The following is a 15,116-nucleotide window of genomic DNA, read 5'->3' on the forward strand; positions in this document are numbered from 1 at the left end:
GTTGCCTATTCCTTTGCATAACAGAAATTGATTGTCAATCAGTGTTGCTTCCTAAGTGGACAGTTTGATTTCACAGAAGTTTGATTTAAGTGGAGTTATATTGTGCTGTTTACGTGTTCCCTTTATTTTTTGAGCAGTGTTTATATATATATATATATATATATATATATATATATATTGATTAAATGATATTTAAGCACACAACTTATCTTGAAGGTTCTATTTATGTGGCCCTCCAGAGTGTTTAGGGCCACATAGATGGCAACGGCGGGCTGGATCTGGCCCACGAGCCTCGAGTTTGGCACCTGTGGTCTAGGTGATCCTAAAGGCTGTTTACTTAATGGCGTATGGAGACAATTTTTTTTCCAGTAAAACATAATTTTCCAAGGTGAAAACCTAAATTGAACTGAAATGTGGGGAAAATGAAATATAGACTCTGCTACCAGACAACAGCTTCTGACCAATTGTTGTTAAAATGCATTTATTATATGATTATTTAAAAAAAAAAACAAGGTTATTTAAGACAGAAATTGTAGACTGGTTCATTTTTATCTACATATTTATTCAACAAAAGCATGACTAACATTACATTCACACATAAATTCATCCACATAAAAAAGCAAATGTGCTAAATAATGGCACAATGAGAACAAAAAAAGTAGAAAAAGAAAAACAGTAGTTGGAGGCTTTTAGTCTCTAGTAAATCCTGTTTGAAAACCTTCATGTTTCTGCTTTGATGGGCTGAGTCCTGCTCCCGTCGTAAAGCAGCTGGTTCTGGCAGCGCCTGGTGCCGCAGTGGGGTCTCCTTGAAGCCTGGCGTTGCTGACGAAGTCCGGCTCCGGCCAGTCGGACATCTGCGAATCTCTTCAGACCCGTCTCTCTGCGCTAACCTGAGGCCGGTCCCTCTCTCCGGTGCCGAGCCTGTCCTCCCGGGTCACCCGCAGAAGGTACCTGCTGGCGAGCTCCAGGTTCCACTGGTGTTTGGTCAGGATCTTCACACAGTTTTCTGCGGAGCAGAGGCTGAGCGAGTAGAGCTGCTCGACCTGAGGAGACAGAAACAAAACTTAAACGTTCAGTTTCACGGTTTCATTTCACGAGTGGGGTTCTTGAGCGTCTGCATTAGCATTCAGTGGGCCATTTTGACAGTTGCCCAGGGCGGCATTAGAAGGGCATTAGGGCGTCTTTTGCTCCCTAAGCATGGTTTCACTCTTTTATATTCTGAACAAAAGCAATTTTGGTTTATAAATGCAATGCGACACAGAGGTCCATTTCTTCAAAGTGAGAAAGACGAGAACACGCCGTTCAAGTCAGGTTTGCTGATTTTCATGAACCAGAAACGGCTACGAGAAAATGTCTACACACCTGAGCTTTCCCACATCGAGACAAAGCAGTGAATACAGTTTAAAACGACTAAAACTCAGACGTAAAAGACGTGCATTGTGACGTTTATCCCGTCACAATGCACGTTGACGAGGCAGACAAATATATAGACATTAAACAAAGGTGGGTAGAGCTGCTAAAAAATGCACTCAGGTAAAAGGAGCGCTGGTTCACAGTAGAAATGTAAAGGATGGTGCTGTAAACCGTCCAAAGTTCAGTTTGAAAACGTATCTAACTCCTACCAAGAGGCCATAATATACATGTCAACTGGTTGTTTGGGAGTAACTAGCTTAACAAACAGAAATGTGATGCTAAATGCTAATGGTTCTTTTAACTGGAATCGGCACAAACAACAACATGCCCACTCTTATTTCTGCTGGAGGAGCTGTGATGCAGTCGCATCGAAGGCCAACCTCGTTAAAATAAAAGGCATAATAAACTTTTAAATACCAGGATGTTTTTTTAATAATAATAATATATATGAAAAATCTGGTGGCCTCTGCTAGAAAACCTCTCAACACGGGATTTATTTCCCCCTGACAAACCTTACTCAAATTAAAGGCTGGAATTTTACACATTTTTTTTTAGTTTGCGATTAGGCTGATAATAATGTACAGAAACAGTGTTTGTTTTATGTTAAGGCCTGTTGTACACGTTTGCCAGCATATTTGTACTCGACTGCACTCTTTGTCAGTTTCTCGTCCCACCTTGAGTTGCTGCTCAGCCCGGATTGGATTCCAGTCGTTGCACTGAAGCGCACTTTGCACCTCTTCAGTGGTCACGCCGTGCACCGCCTCCATCACCTGGGCAGAGCCGCAAACAGCTTTAACATACAAGCACTGAGGTCTAACTCACAAAAATAACAACAAAAAAAACAATCAGAAAGTTCTCTGCTACCTGTGCGACCAGACTCTCCTTTGTGTTTTGCGTATAAGACGATTTCTCTCGGTCCCTCGATCTCTCCTTTTGGTCGTCATCCAGCTGCGGCGTTGAACGCGCCATCTGGGACATTTTAACCAGGTTGCCCTGCTGAGGAGGGAATTGAGCCGAGGGTTGTGTCTGCTGCGGCGGCGGGGACAGGATCATTTGTGAAGGCCAGGGTGAGGGCGCCGGCGCCTGAGCCGGGGGTTTCCTCTGGTTCCTCGGGTTCAAGCGCGCCAGGTTGGGCGGCGGTGGCCGAGGAGGCGCAGGGAGGTTGGCCTCACTCAAGCGCCGCGGATCCTTCTGCACCATCATGCTCTGGGCAACCATGGCGGGGGCCATGAGTCGGCCCTGTTGATCCACTCTGAAAGGCCCTGAGAGCTGAGGCTTGGGGCGACGGCCACTTAGGACCGACTCCAGGCTCTGAGACATACCTGAGAGTGCAGACATGAATATTTAACAGACAGATTTTAGCTAGATAGTTAACGTAAGTAAAGAATGGCAGATTTTTCACAGAAGACGCATTAAATATGGTAAATAGTCTGAATTTGAAAAGTCGTGCAGCACTTTCCACTGGGCTCACATTTACATTTTAAATAAAAATGTAGCTCAGCTGGTATCGCAGAAAAATAACTTGTGAGAATTTCTAGCATAAAGAACAGCAAAAAAAAAAGAAGTTACTGAATTAAACCAACAGGGGGCAGAGTGGCTTGATGAATACTGTTCAAGTAGATTGTTCCCTTTAAAGCCAGCAGATGTGGAAAATATAAGAGTTTTAACATTAAAAAGTTTTTTACCAAAAACATCATGTTTTAAATAAACCACTCTTTAAAAAAAAATGAATAAATGTAAGGTTTAGGGATATTTTATTTTCTACTTTTTCCTATTTGGTGGAACAGTTTTCAGTAAACCACACTTTCAAGATCTAAAAAAAATTTCTATTTCTCTCTAAAGCAGCAGCGATTCCCAGCTCGGTTTATTTGTAGCTCTTACCTGCCATTTTCTGCAGGTTGGTTGCCTCCCGATCCATGGATGATCCCATCCTCCAGCTGCGTTTGCTGCAGGCATGAGAACAATAAACACATTAAACTGATAGTCGACAGCCTCCTCCGTTTTTATTAACCCTCCTGATAGAGAAGTGTAAAAAGCCTCAAAATAAACTCATATTTGCCTGAATTTTCATAGACTCACAGAGGAAAATATAGAAAATCCAACCAGTGAGGGTAAATAAATAGTATGAAGCAGCCAGATTTCTATTAAAAATATCTACAGGAATTTCAAAGAGTTCATGATACTTTTCATGGCAGCACTGTTCCCAGACTCAGACATCTTCAGCAAATTTTTACATAAGTAAAAGTAAAAAGTAGTCATCCAAAAATATTTAATTTGGCCAAAAGGTCAGCCAAGTGTTAGCTAACTGGCCGCTAATTATATCTGAAGTCCTAAAATTATGTAATCAGACAGACAAAAAAAATGATGTGAATATTTGGGTATTTTAAAAAACATATAAGAAATTCATAAAAACATACAGAGACGGATGAAACCTTTTCTGAGGAACAAACTTTTCAATTCAGTACCACAAGCAATTAACTTCACAAACACAACAAATAAAGTATTGAAATATTTCAGTCTCTGTAAAGAAAAGTACAGGTTTCACTTTTTGAAATGATTCCCCCCCAAAAAAATGCAGATTCCCCCCCCCCCACAATATTTACTTTTTTTTCTTGCTTTTTTTTTAATGCAGTACCAGTCAAAATTTCAATGATAAACTTAAAAAGTAAAATTTAAATTAGAAAACGCTTTCATATGGTTTCACTGTCGTTTCAAATGTACCTTTTTCACGAATGTAAGCCACACAAGTAAAAGTAGAACTGACTTCAAGACCTTTTAAACATATCTACCCAGGGTGCCAATTCCCAAGACGTGTGCTGCATGTTGACTGACAACAGGTCAAAGATCAGTGCATAGCTGAACTCAATAAAAGACAATAAACTCCCCGTCTGATGACACGAGGACATAAAACCATTGAGACGTGCTTCAAAATCAACAATTTCTCAGCATTTTTGCTGGTTTTGGTTGAGAAATTAAGAAGCTGCAAAAAAAAAAAAAGAGAGAGAGAACACTGTAATAAACTTTGGCACCAGCTGATCCATTTCCTTTAGTGCAAGGAAACAGCTGCAGTATGCATGTGACTGAAGTCTTCTTGACGTTTTAGATACAACTTGGTCCAGCCGGGCAACTACTGAGTCACTTTACATCCGGGGAAGTTTCCCTTTGCCTGTCAGCCATGCTGATCGCAGTCGACGATTGGCTCGACATGCAGCATGGCTCTAGATACTGTCAGCTCAGCTGTGCTGGGATATGAGGGCGGCTACGAGGAAACAAACTGATGAATTTCTCTCTAACTAGCGACAATGAGGAAGGACTTCACAGAAACAACAACAACTGAACTAAACATATCCAGAGCGAGATGGAAAAGTGAGTGAAGTACTGACTCTTCCGGCCCCTCAGGTAAGCCCCAGCTGCGGTCAGGGTGGACGTCTCCGTGCCCCATGTGCTGCAGGCTGCCCTTCACCGGGTTGGAGATGATGGAGCCGCCAGAAGGCGGACTGGGCCCCATAGTGATGGTGGGCATCATCAGGCTGGCGGGAAACAGCCCGGTGGCGAGCGTCCTCTGATTCTGGCCACGCCATTCGCTCATTTCCAGCCTGCAAACACAGAGACGAGAAGGAAATCTTGCTTAAAAGGATAAAAAAAAAGTGAACCTCAGTGATCAGCAGAGGAAAATAATGTGAGGGAACTTGCTGTGTCTGTTTCATATTTTTAGGTTTTAATTCTTTCATTAAAAGTGACAGAATGTATCTTCATCTTAAATGTCTCAATCAGGCAGGAGTGTAATTCAAACTGTGTGCCTACTTACAAACTTTCTATAAATACTTTAAAAATATATATAAGTATCTTTATTGCAACTGATTTAATGTAATTCAGCAAGTAGAAAGTCTTAAATTCATGAAAAAGCCAATTTAGACCTTTAAAAAAAAAAAAAACTAGCAAAACTCAAAATTGTTGAGTAGGTCTGGATAAGAACAGTAAAAAGGAATGCGGGCTTTAATATACCGTTGTCTAAAAATCAAAATTTATGGAAAATGAGAGGCTTTTATACGGGTTTCCACTCAGACATTGACCTTCATTGATGTTTGTGCATCAAACTGGAGCTCTGATGCTTTAACCGGGTTTAGTTTTAGAGGTTTCCAGAGAGAATCAAGCTAACTTAGATCCCTCCTTATTGTTTTCACAGTTATCTTAATTCGACAGCATCCAATGATTCATAAGTCCACTGGAGTCTCTCCTGTTTTTCCAACAGTTTCTTTTTTTTGATCTATGTGATGTTTGTATATATAGTTTTTTTAAGAAGTTTTTTGTGCGAGCCTGCACCCGATGATGCTGTTGCACCTTAATTTGCCCCTCTGCAAAACAATAACTATCCAGTTTCTTTTCTATCCTTCTACAAATAAGCAGAGAAAAAACTAAATTGCAGGTTTTACAGTAACTTGCACTGGTTAAGCTTAATTGAAAACATGAATGCCGTGGCTAAATTAGTCTTAATTAAATTAGTATTAAACATCGCAAAAGAAGAAGAAAAGAAAGATGACGGCAAACAAAAGACCAATAAAAACAAATAAAGCGCCATACTACAGATTCACCACGGCATATAAAAGCTCCGCCGCAGGGAAGCTGCTCGACCCGTTCAACAAACAAAGCTGAATGCATTCGAGGAGTCTGAGATTACCGCTGGAATGCACTTCAGAGAGAAAGCGGAATCAAATCCCCCGTTTTAAACAACAAAGACTGACTGTGCCAAGGCTTTTTCTTTTTCTCTAATCCCGCTCTTCCTCCCGTTCTCACTCACCCGTGGTCTATGACCGTCACAGTGTCGTTCGGAGCGAGAGAAAGTTTTCTGGGCTCTGAAAATTCTCTCGTTGCTTGGAACTGTGCCGGCTTAACCTGGAAAAAAACATTACACGTGACGTTCGAGTGTGACCAAAGCAGCATTTCAAGATGCTGACTGGGTTATCTGGTGAAAAGAGACGCGAGTTCGTCGCTGAGGACCGACCTCTGCCAGCATTTTAATGAGATCGGCAAAGCTGGGCCTGTCGGCGGGGTTGACGGCCCAACACTTCCTCATGACGACGTACAGCTCCTGAGGACAGTCTGGCGGCTTCTCCAGTCGCTCACCTTCCTGCTCCACTCGCAACAATATCTGGACCAAAAGAGAGGAGTTAGTATGCTGTGATACCACGGCCCTGAGTCAGAGAGGCGACAAAACGGCACGCGAAAGGGTGGAGGCGCATTCCAAACGTGTCAGCCAGCGAACACGTTGGCCGGCTCTACGAAAACAACAAAACAACACCTTGGATGGTGCTGCAAGCCCGTACCTGTCTGCCTGAGAGACCAAACCAAGGCTCGTCGCAGTAGGTGAACATTTCCCACATGGTGACACCAAACATCCAGACGTCAGAGGCATGGGAAAAGGAGCCGATTCGGAGACTTTCGGGGGCACACCTAGAGAAAAGGGTTGTTGCTGTTGTCATTACACGCACAGTGACTGATTTTAAACGTCCGTTTCTGTTGTTTTAGCAGGCTGTGGCTTACAGCTAAACAACGTCCTAATGGACTGCCTTACAGCAATTTACGTCCAAAGTCAGCACATTGAAAACTGTATGTACATGTACTGTTTGTTCGCTGGTTCATTTGGACTCCCATCAGCCCTTGCCGTAACCATGGCTACGCTTCCTGTACAGGACAGGCACTCAGTGGCTCTCTAGGTTGCTGGCCTTGTTGATAACACAGATTCTCTGTGTTCTCCAGGTCAGTTTGCTGATTTTTTTTATCTTTCTAATAGAGACATGTTGGTGCCTCTACCAGTGTGAGCAGACACCCAGCCCTGCTGGAAAACGAAATCAGCATCTACAAAGTCAGCCAATACGTCAGTGACTGTGAGAGCGTCACGCTAAAGTAGCTTGGAGTTTGTTAGGGGCCCAAGCAAGGTTGGCAGCATCGACGAACTCACTCACCGTTTGGTTACCTGGCAACAACTCGCTCACTCTTTGGTTACTTAGCAACAACCTGTTGCGTAACTTGCACGGCAGAAGTTTAAGGTTTCACCATTGCGCCTCATAACTTCTTAATAAAAAATAAAAAATGAGTGGAGCGGCTCGAGAGGAAAATGTGAATAAAACAGGAAATGTCATGTCACTCGTTTGGCTGTATCTCAGATGTTTAAAACAAAAAAAAAACAACTAATGAATAATTATCAATATTGACTGCTTGTAATCATCTGCAATTGTGCAGGTTGCTTATATACTTTATAAACAGCTGATTTTTCTTCCACTCAACTTTCCTTTGCTTTCATAAGCTTGATTTCGGCAGTCTGGACGTCAAAAGTCAAAGCGTCCGGTCGACTAACCATGCAAACGGGATCCTCCTGTGTGCTCCCATGATGTAATGGTCCGTCTCCTGACTCAGGCCTCGCATCAGACCGAAATCTCCGATCTTCACCGCCTCCTTGGAGGACAGCAGCACGTTTCTGGCAGCCAAGTCCCTGTGGATGAATCTCCGGGTCTCCAGGTAGTCCATACCTGCCGCAATCTGGGTGGCAAAGAGCCAGAGGCGCAGCAGCGGGTACTCAAACTGCCGCGCCCGCAGGGTGTCGTATAATGAGCCCATAAAGGCCAGCTCTGTTACCTAAGCATGGGAAAACAAAAAAACAGGACAGTGTGAATCGCGGCTCTGGAAAACAGGTGGGAATTTTCCGAAATCTGAACTGTCAGCTCACCATCTTGAGGGGCTGCGTGAGGACCACGCCGTAGAGCCGGATGATGTTGGGGTGGTCCAGGGACTGCATGGTGGTGACTTCCTGCAGGAAGTCTGTGAGTGTGTCGGCCTGCGTGGACCTGCTGCTCCTCAGCGATTTGACAGCCACAGGGAGCTGAGGATTCATGAAATACACACAGGTCACACGCAACATCACGCTACCCACTAACGTTCACACGATCAGAAAAGACAGAACAGAACACCCACTAACGTTCACACGATCAGAAAAGACAGAACAGAACACCCACTAACGTTCACACGATCAGAAAAGACAGAACAGAACACCCACTAACGTTCACACGATCAGATCTCCTGCGTGGTCTCTTACCACTCTGCCTGCCGGTGTGTGCCACTCTCCCCTCTTCACCACCCCAAAGGACCCTGAGCCCAACTTCTCCCCCAGAACCAGCTCACTGTCCTGGATCAGACGAGGCGCAGTCCTCTCCTGCGGCTGAACTGGGCCGGACTGTTCCCCTCCGTCTCGACTGTTGAACATCTGTGTGAATCAACGCGGCCATTTAGAAACTCTCCACCACAGTTCGAACGTGAGCATCGCTTTGAAATAATAATAATAAAACAAAAGTTCTGCAAAGATTGCTAACAGACCCTGGGAATCCATCCCCGTGAGCGTGAAGCCGTCTTGTAGCGTTTCAGGGCTTCCCATAATCGCCTTTGTGCTGCAAAACAACACAGATAAGGCTGTCAGTGTTGCTAGGTGTGTGGTTGCAGTTCATCTTTGACTCTTTTAGCTTGAGCTCGGTATTTTTGGAAAGAGGGGCAACATGTTCTGGGGATCACAGTGGCGCCGTACATCTGGGAGCAGACCAACATGAAGACACATCTCCCCTACTGATCAGCAAAGGGGCAAAGGTCAGCAGCTTTATCCATAAAAGAAGAGCTATCTGTAAGCTTTCAGCTTCATTCAGCTGTGTTTGTAGTGCTGAGGTTTCATCAGGACAGCCACACTGCCTTTTTTTAAGACCTTATAGCTTGTGTTCAGGCACTGATCTTCTAGTCTTCCAATAATGTATAACCCTCGAGTGATATTTTCAAATTTAATGTCAACTTTAAACATTTTTCAACACACAAACACAGCGAGTGACTGGATGAATGACTGCTGAGCGCCCCAAGCACCAGGGTTAGCAAGTTTCCTGGGGGAAACCCTGGATATGTAACGTTTCACGGCTTTATAATACAATTGAAAAAAACCCTCATAAATATTGATATACACACAAACAAGTGGGTGAATAACTTTTCATTGATAACAGGCTTATGCCAGTGTGAGATTCATATTTTATGACAACTAAACTAAAATTTAAAACAAGATACATAGCATGATCCATGTATATTTATTTCAAAAACATGAGAAGCAATCGTTAACATTGTTGCAACAATAATTTAAGGACATGATAATTAGCAGGGAGGTTTTGATGTTATTTTAGGCATCAATACAGAGTTAAAAAAAAAAATCTGTATATTTGTTTGCTGAAGGTGTTAGCCCTGGGCTACTGCTAATCTGACTGGTTTCAAAGATTAACATCGCAAATGATGCATAGTTCTCGTGCAACATGCTTTGCACTAAACAAGGGAACAGCATGTTACAGCATTAACTATAAATGTACAACTTTTTGAAGTTTTAAAGTGTTTTATGGACGATATAAACTCAGCTACATCTGAAAATACATCGTTTGCCATACAAAATGCCACAGTAGCCATTAAATAAATACTGCCATGTGACAAACATATAGGAGGGAATTCAAAATGCACTTTAGTACAATGAGTATTTCAAACTCTCGTTTCTGCAGGTTCTCGAGGAAAAGAAGACATTTTTAGTCATACTTAAAGACCACGAGTTTCCACCCAGCGTGAAAGCTGAAAGCCCCACCTGGCTTGCTGATTCCGATGTACTCCAGGTCGGACTCCTTGACATAGTTGAAGTGCTCCACGCGGGTAATGTTGAGGCCGTCTCGGACGCGGACGTAGAACTTCTCCAGCTGGACTTCAGCCAGCAGCTGGTGCAGCCACTGAGTGTCCTGGTCCATCAGCATGTCCTGGCCCACACAAGCCTGCAGGCAGGAAGACAGAGGCGTGTAAAAACACTCAAATATTCACACTTCTGGTCATGCGGCTTCTTCCACTGAATCTTCTGCATCACGACCAAAAGCAACCGATTAGAAACTGCGTTTTGTGTCAGCGGTTCTCCTCGAAAATCGACCCGGTTTGATTAAACTTCCCCCGAGGTCTCGCTTCGTAACGTTGCCGTGGAAACCTAACAAAAAGCTCTTGATGTGGGGGGAGTAATTTTCAGCTTCAGTCTGAGTACAAAGTCCAAACAGTTTGTCTGGAAGCATAAGAGTGTAACAGTGCACCCTAATAAATGAGAACATTGATTAAACGTGAATTTATTGAATTAATTCCAATGTTATTTTTCCTGTTAATTCTGATTATTCTGCCCAAGAGCTAAAGAAAATGTGAAATTCTATTACTTGTAAAGTTTAAATATCACATAAAAACAATCAAAGCAAATTTTTCTAAATGTTGGCTTAATTAAAAGTCTGTCCATGTGCCGTACGGTGTGTGTGCAATCAGTATTTGGTAAAGGCCCCCTGTGCATGAATTACTGCATCAATGTGGCGCAGAATGGAGGCGGTTGTCATGGTTGGTTCTGGTGTTTCTCATCTTCCTCTTGACAATATCTGAGAGGGGATCAGGTCAGTTTTGTGGGCCATCAGTCCCAGATACGCCATGGTCATTAAACCAGGTGTTGATGTTTTTGGCAGTGATGGTCTTGATAGCCAACACAGCATCACAAATCCCCACTGACTGTGGAAACTGCACCAAGACCCTCACACAACTATTTACTTTAATCCAGAAACAATGATTTTAAGCCACTCAGTAACAGCCAACCACCTTTTCTCCCCCCTTCGCCAAAGTCGCTTCTGATGGTTCCTCTGGTTTGGGAGCAGAGAAAACCACGTCGCCCATGTTGTGAATGTTTCGGTCTGTGGTGTCTTTCAAAGCACCGACTCCAGCCACGGCCCACGCCCTGCCAATATTACGTGCTTTGACACAGCGCTCTGTGGACAGCCAGTTTCTTTAGCAGCGATTTTCTGCGTTTTGCGCTCTTTGTGTAGGGCGTCACTGCCTGTCTGGAGAACACTGAGGCCAGCAGCCGCCTCCATCGCGGCGCAGGCTGTCATGTAACATTCCTGTATAATTATCATAAGTTGTTGGCCTTATGTAACAGCTGAATTTTTTTTACGATGAAACAAAAATGTAGGTTATTCGTCATAGGTAGCATTAATGCAGGCTTGAAGTATGCATGTGTGTAATTAAGTTATATGAGTTTCACGTTTTGAATTCGGTGATAGAAGTAAATTACCTTTTCCAAATAAATTAAAGAAATTCATGCCGAAAACGGAAACATTTTCTTCCCTTTCTGTAACATTTAAGTTCAGAGGCTTTTCTTCGTTTGAACCTGAGCGTCACCAACGCTCCTGCAGCCTGGTGGAAAGCTAGGAGGTGGAAATGACGGCCTGTCTGTGGCTCAGAGCCACCAGTTTGACCGGATCCTGCATAGATTGCATCTATTTAACACTCTGATGTAACACAGAGTGTCGACAGGGCACAGAGATGGCAGCGTGACTTGATATTAACCTTATGCTTCATTTCCAGTTTCTTCTTAGCCATTGTTACAGTAAATATTGATAAGCAGGAAGTCGAAGTGACGTTGTGTAAGCCTCCCAGTTTTGAAGTTACTGAATACCGCCTTCTTATCTGCAGGTTTCAGTCAGTGAGCTTCAGTTTTAACTCTGTCAGCCTCACTGGAAAAAATAAAATAAAAAAATCTCTGCAGCAGGCAGGCCGACTGTCAAGGCTGCTCAAAATGAACAATTCAAGTGCAGAAACCCACAAGCTGAGACTTGTGCTCAATTTTACAGGGACAACTCCCAAACTTAATCATCCTGCAAATACTGAGGAAGGGAAATCATTTCCAGCGTTTAAATTCATATTAAAAACTTTTAAAAAAAAGAAAAGAAAAAAAGATGCACCCTGCTGAACTGAGAGGTTTGTGATCATCACTCTTTTTGTGTACAAAGGGTTGAATGTTTAACCTGTTCAACTACTGAACAGCCTCACTACCTCATGGTATGTGTGACCATGAGCTTAGTTATTTACTTCATGACTCAAATGTGGCTTAAAAAGAAAATCTGCCTAAAGAACCTGTTAATGACACAGGTCTTACTATGTGATCTCGACCAATCAGGTGAGGTATATCCAACTAAATCATTTGTTTATTTCGCTCATTCACGTGAAGATTAACCCATATAGAGAGGCTTGACTCATGGATGGCATTATTTCATCCCATGATTTGGGCCATTATTAGACAGCTAGCAATCTAATTCTCAAACCTGAGACAGTAAATAAGACACGTAAATAAGAGAAAAATACAAATAAAGATGGATAAATACATATAAGAACGCACACGTTTCAAACAGCAAACACTGACGTGCCATTTGATAAAATTTAAAGCGATAGAGAAGAGCTAATCTGCTACTCCAATGCACTTCACGAATTATTCTTTTAAAGTTGTACCGCCATCGTTCATGCTAAAGTATGAATTGTTAAATTATTAGGTCTCCTTACCGTTGAAAATAAATAATGATAATGAAAAATGTTCCGCCTCCTCCAGTCGACAGCTCTGTCTTCAACCACACACGAACAGAAACAGGTGAATCATGTCGGAATCGAAACCTCCAACAAGTTCCACTGAAGACTCTGGAAAAAAATGTAAAAAAAAAAAAAAAAAAAAAATCCCAATCCAAATCCTGGTCGAGCACTGAATGTCTTTAAAACGTTTCACCAGGCGAAAATCTCCAGCACAGGCTATACATAAGTATATCTATACAGTCCGTGGGTTTTATGGGTCTTCTTCCGAACTATAAGAGGCACAGAACGTACTTGTAATCTACCTGGGTGTTTTCAGGGATTTGCTCCGCCCCTCCTCGGTCTCTCACCTGGCCACGCCCCTTCCGGTGCTTTCTCGCCGGAGCTGCAGGAGGAAAACCTCCAGAAACTGACCGCAGGTTGAATCATCGTAACACCGAGTTAGCTGGACCGCCAAATGTAAACAAACGATTTTAAACGAAACTGTTTTAATAAATGCAGCCACTTCAACTTGTATTGTGCTGAATACTTTTATTTATTTACTATTAAATGTTCTTAGCTGCTATGTACGGCAGAGGATTAGGGCCACTAGAAAAAAGAAAAAAAAATCTGACTTTAATCTCAGAATTCTGACTTCTGAGAAAAAGTCAGAACTGTTTTATTTTTATTTTTTTTCAGTGGCCTCAATCCTCTTCCGTAGGCTATGTTAACAATAAGATTATGGTTTATTTTTAATTTACCTCTGGGATTTATCCCCTCTTAGAAGGCTAAAGGTTTGTCAAAGTTTGTGTTTCAATAAGTTAGCACCTTACAAGGATATAATTACAAGTTTAATATCCAGCTATAAGAAAACAATTGTACATTTCTTTCCAGTTATCATTTTATCTGTTAGCAAATAAAACAGAAACAGTACCATCTAACATTAGCTAGTTGATGTAATACTTAACCAGAAAACACAATTTTATTTTCATAAATTTTTAATTAGGTGGAGCAAACTAATTTTAGACAGTTAATGGATACTCATTCAGCTACTAAGCTGCTTTTTGACCAAATTGACTAAAATTGCATTTTAACTAACCTGTTTGTCTTATTATTATGATTAGTATTTTTTCTCTTTTTACTTTTCTGTCTGTTCAAATTAAGTAAATAAATAAATAAAATAATCAGCTATAGATCAACCTTTAGTTAGTTACTTTTTGTGAGTTGTAACCTATAATTTCAGTTAGTAACCATGTAAAAAGCCTTTGTTCATTAACATGTGACTAATAAAGGTTTTCTTGTGTAGTTAACCTTGGATATTACATTAGTTAATGGTTGGTTATTTAATAGTGAAAAAATAGATGGATTCATTTTAGTAGTCAGTGACCTTTAATTTACTGAACTGGTTTTTCTACTTTAGATTCTCTAGAAACTAGTTTGTGACACAGCAAATAGTTCCAGCAAATAAAATCCTCTCTTAGCCATCGTAGGTTGATCCAATTTTGTCTTTTCCTTCGCTTCACGCACAATAATGTTGTGCCAGGGACTTTTAGATTGCAGCTAACAATTAAAAAAAAAAAAAGTTCTAGCAAATGTTTGTTCCTTTTAGTCGATTTATAACGTGTTGCCTTGGGTAATTATCTTTTACAGTTTAAAGGAATATTCTCATATAGCAACAAAACGTTTCTTTACTGTTCGGGCATTTGTAATGAAGCACATGAAAATGACAATAGTGAAACCAGAGAAAGATTCTCAAAGCCAAACTCTGAACACAACTCCACTTCACAGTGTTCAGTCTGTCACCTTCAGCACTTTAAAGAAAATGAGATTAGGTTAAAAAAAAAAGATGATTGTGATCAAAAATCTCCTTCAAATGAGTTTCTTGGCCACAAGAATCCGAGCTTTTGTTGTTTGCATCCGGTTTACAGACTATGATTGCAATGGGTTGGTTTTTGTGTTGCTTGTTTTATCTGTCGGGTGACTTACTTTACTATTACATCTAAATCTGATTCATTTTGGAAGTTTACTATTGCAATAGCTGCTTATTCTTTGTTTAATTAGACTGAGACAAAGATCAAATTTGTCAGCAGCAATGAGTCAAAGAGTCGAATGCAAATAGTTTTCAGCCTCCCTCTCTTTCTGCCATGTCTGCTGTCTGTTGCCAAACAAGTTCAGCAGGATTTGATTTATGCACTGGCAGCAGCAACTTCCTGGTACAATGTCTGTCCAACACAACTCCCTGCTCTTCGACAGAAGTCCCTAAAACACACAAACAACTTCAGTGGAGCTGCAGT

General features: G+C 41.8%; 1 protein-coding gene across 1 annotated transcript; it reads right to left on the bottom strand.

The window, feature by feature from the left end:
* Positions 1 to 541: 541 nt before the first annotated feature.
* Positions 542 to 13,144, bottom strand: tnk1 (tyrosine kinase, non-receptor, 1). The gene is made up of 14 exons (XM_088015509.1): positions 12,823 to 13,144; positions 10,061 to 10,241; positions 8,782 to 8,852; positions 8,504 to 8,671; positions 8,138 to 8,290; positions 7,769 to 8,046; positions 6,738 to 6,864; positions 6,416 to 6,562; positions 6,212 to 6,306; positions 4,797 to 5,009; positions 3,295 to 3,359; positions 2,278 to 2,735; positions 2,088 to 2,183; positions 542 to 1,043 (listed from the first exon to the last, which is right to left on the bottom strand). Exons 2-14 carry the CDS (start codon positions 10,221 to 10,223, stop codon positions 867 to 869), a joined length of 2,211 nt encoding a protein of 736 aa, XP_087871635.1. The 5' UTR covers positions 10,224 to 10,241; positions 12,823 to 13,144; the 3' UTR covers positions 542 to 866.
* Positions 13,145 to 15,116: the final 1,972 nt, after the last annotated feature.

This window comes from Poecilia mexicana, unplaced genomic scaffold, assembly GCF_051168715.1.
Source record: "Poecilia mexicana isolate PSO_F unplaced genomic scaffold, ASM5116871v1 scaffold_18, whole genome shotgun sequence".
NCBI classification, from domain to species: domain Eukaryota; kingdom Metazoa; phylum Chordata; class Actinopteri; order Cyprinodontiformes; family Poeciliidae; genus Poecilia; species Poecilia mexicana.

Bases quoted from the DNA above. Each gene is read 5' to 3' on its own strand.
- tnk1 (XM_088015509.1), bottom strand. From the start codon at position 10,223: ATGCTGATGGACCAGGACACTCAGTGGCTGCACCAGCTGCTGGCTGAA. The intron at 5,010-6,211 runs GTGAGTGAGAAC...CTGTGTTTGCAG, and splicing joins GTGACGGTCATAGACCACGG to GCTGGAAATGAGCGAATGGC. The intron at 3,360-4,796 runs GTCAGTACTTCA...TCATGCCTGCAG, and splicing joins TTACCTGAGGGGCCGGAAGA to CAAACGCAGCTGGAGGATGG.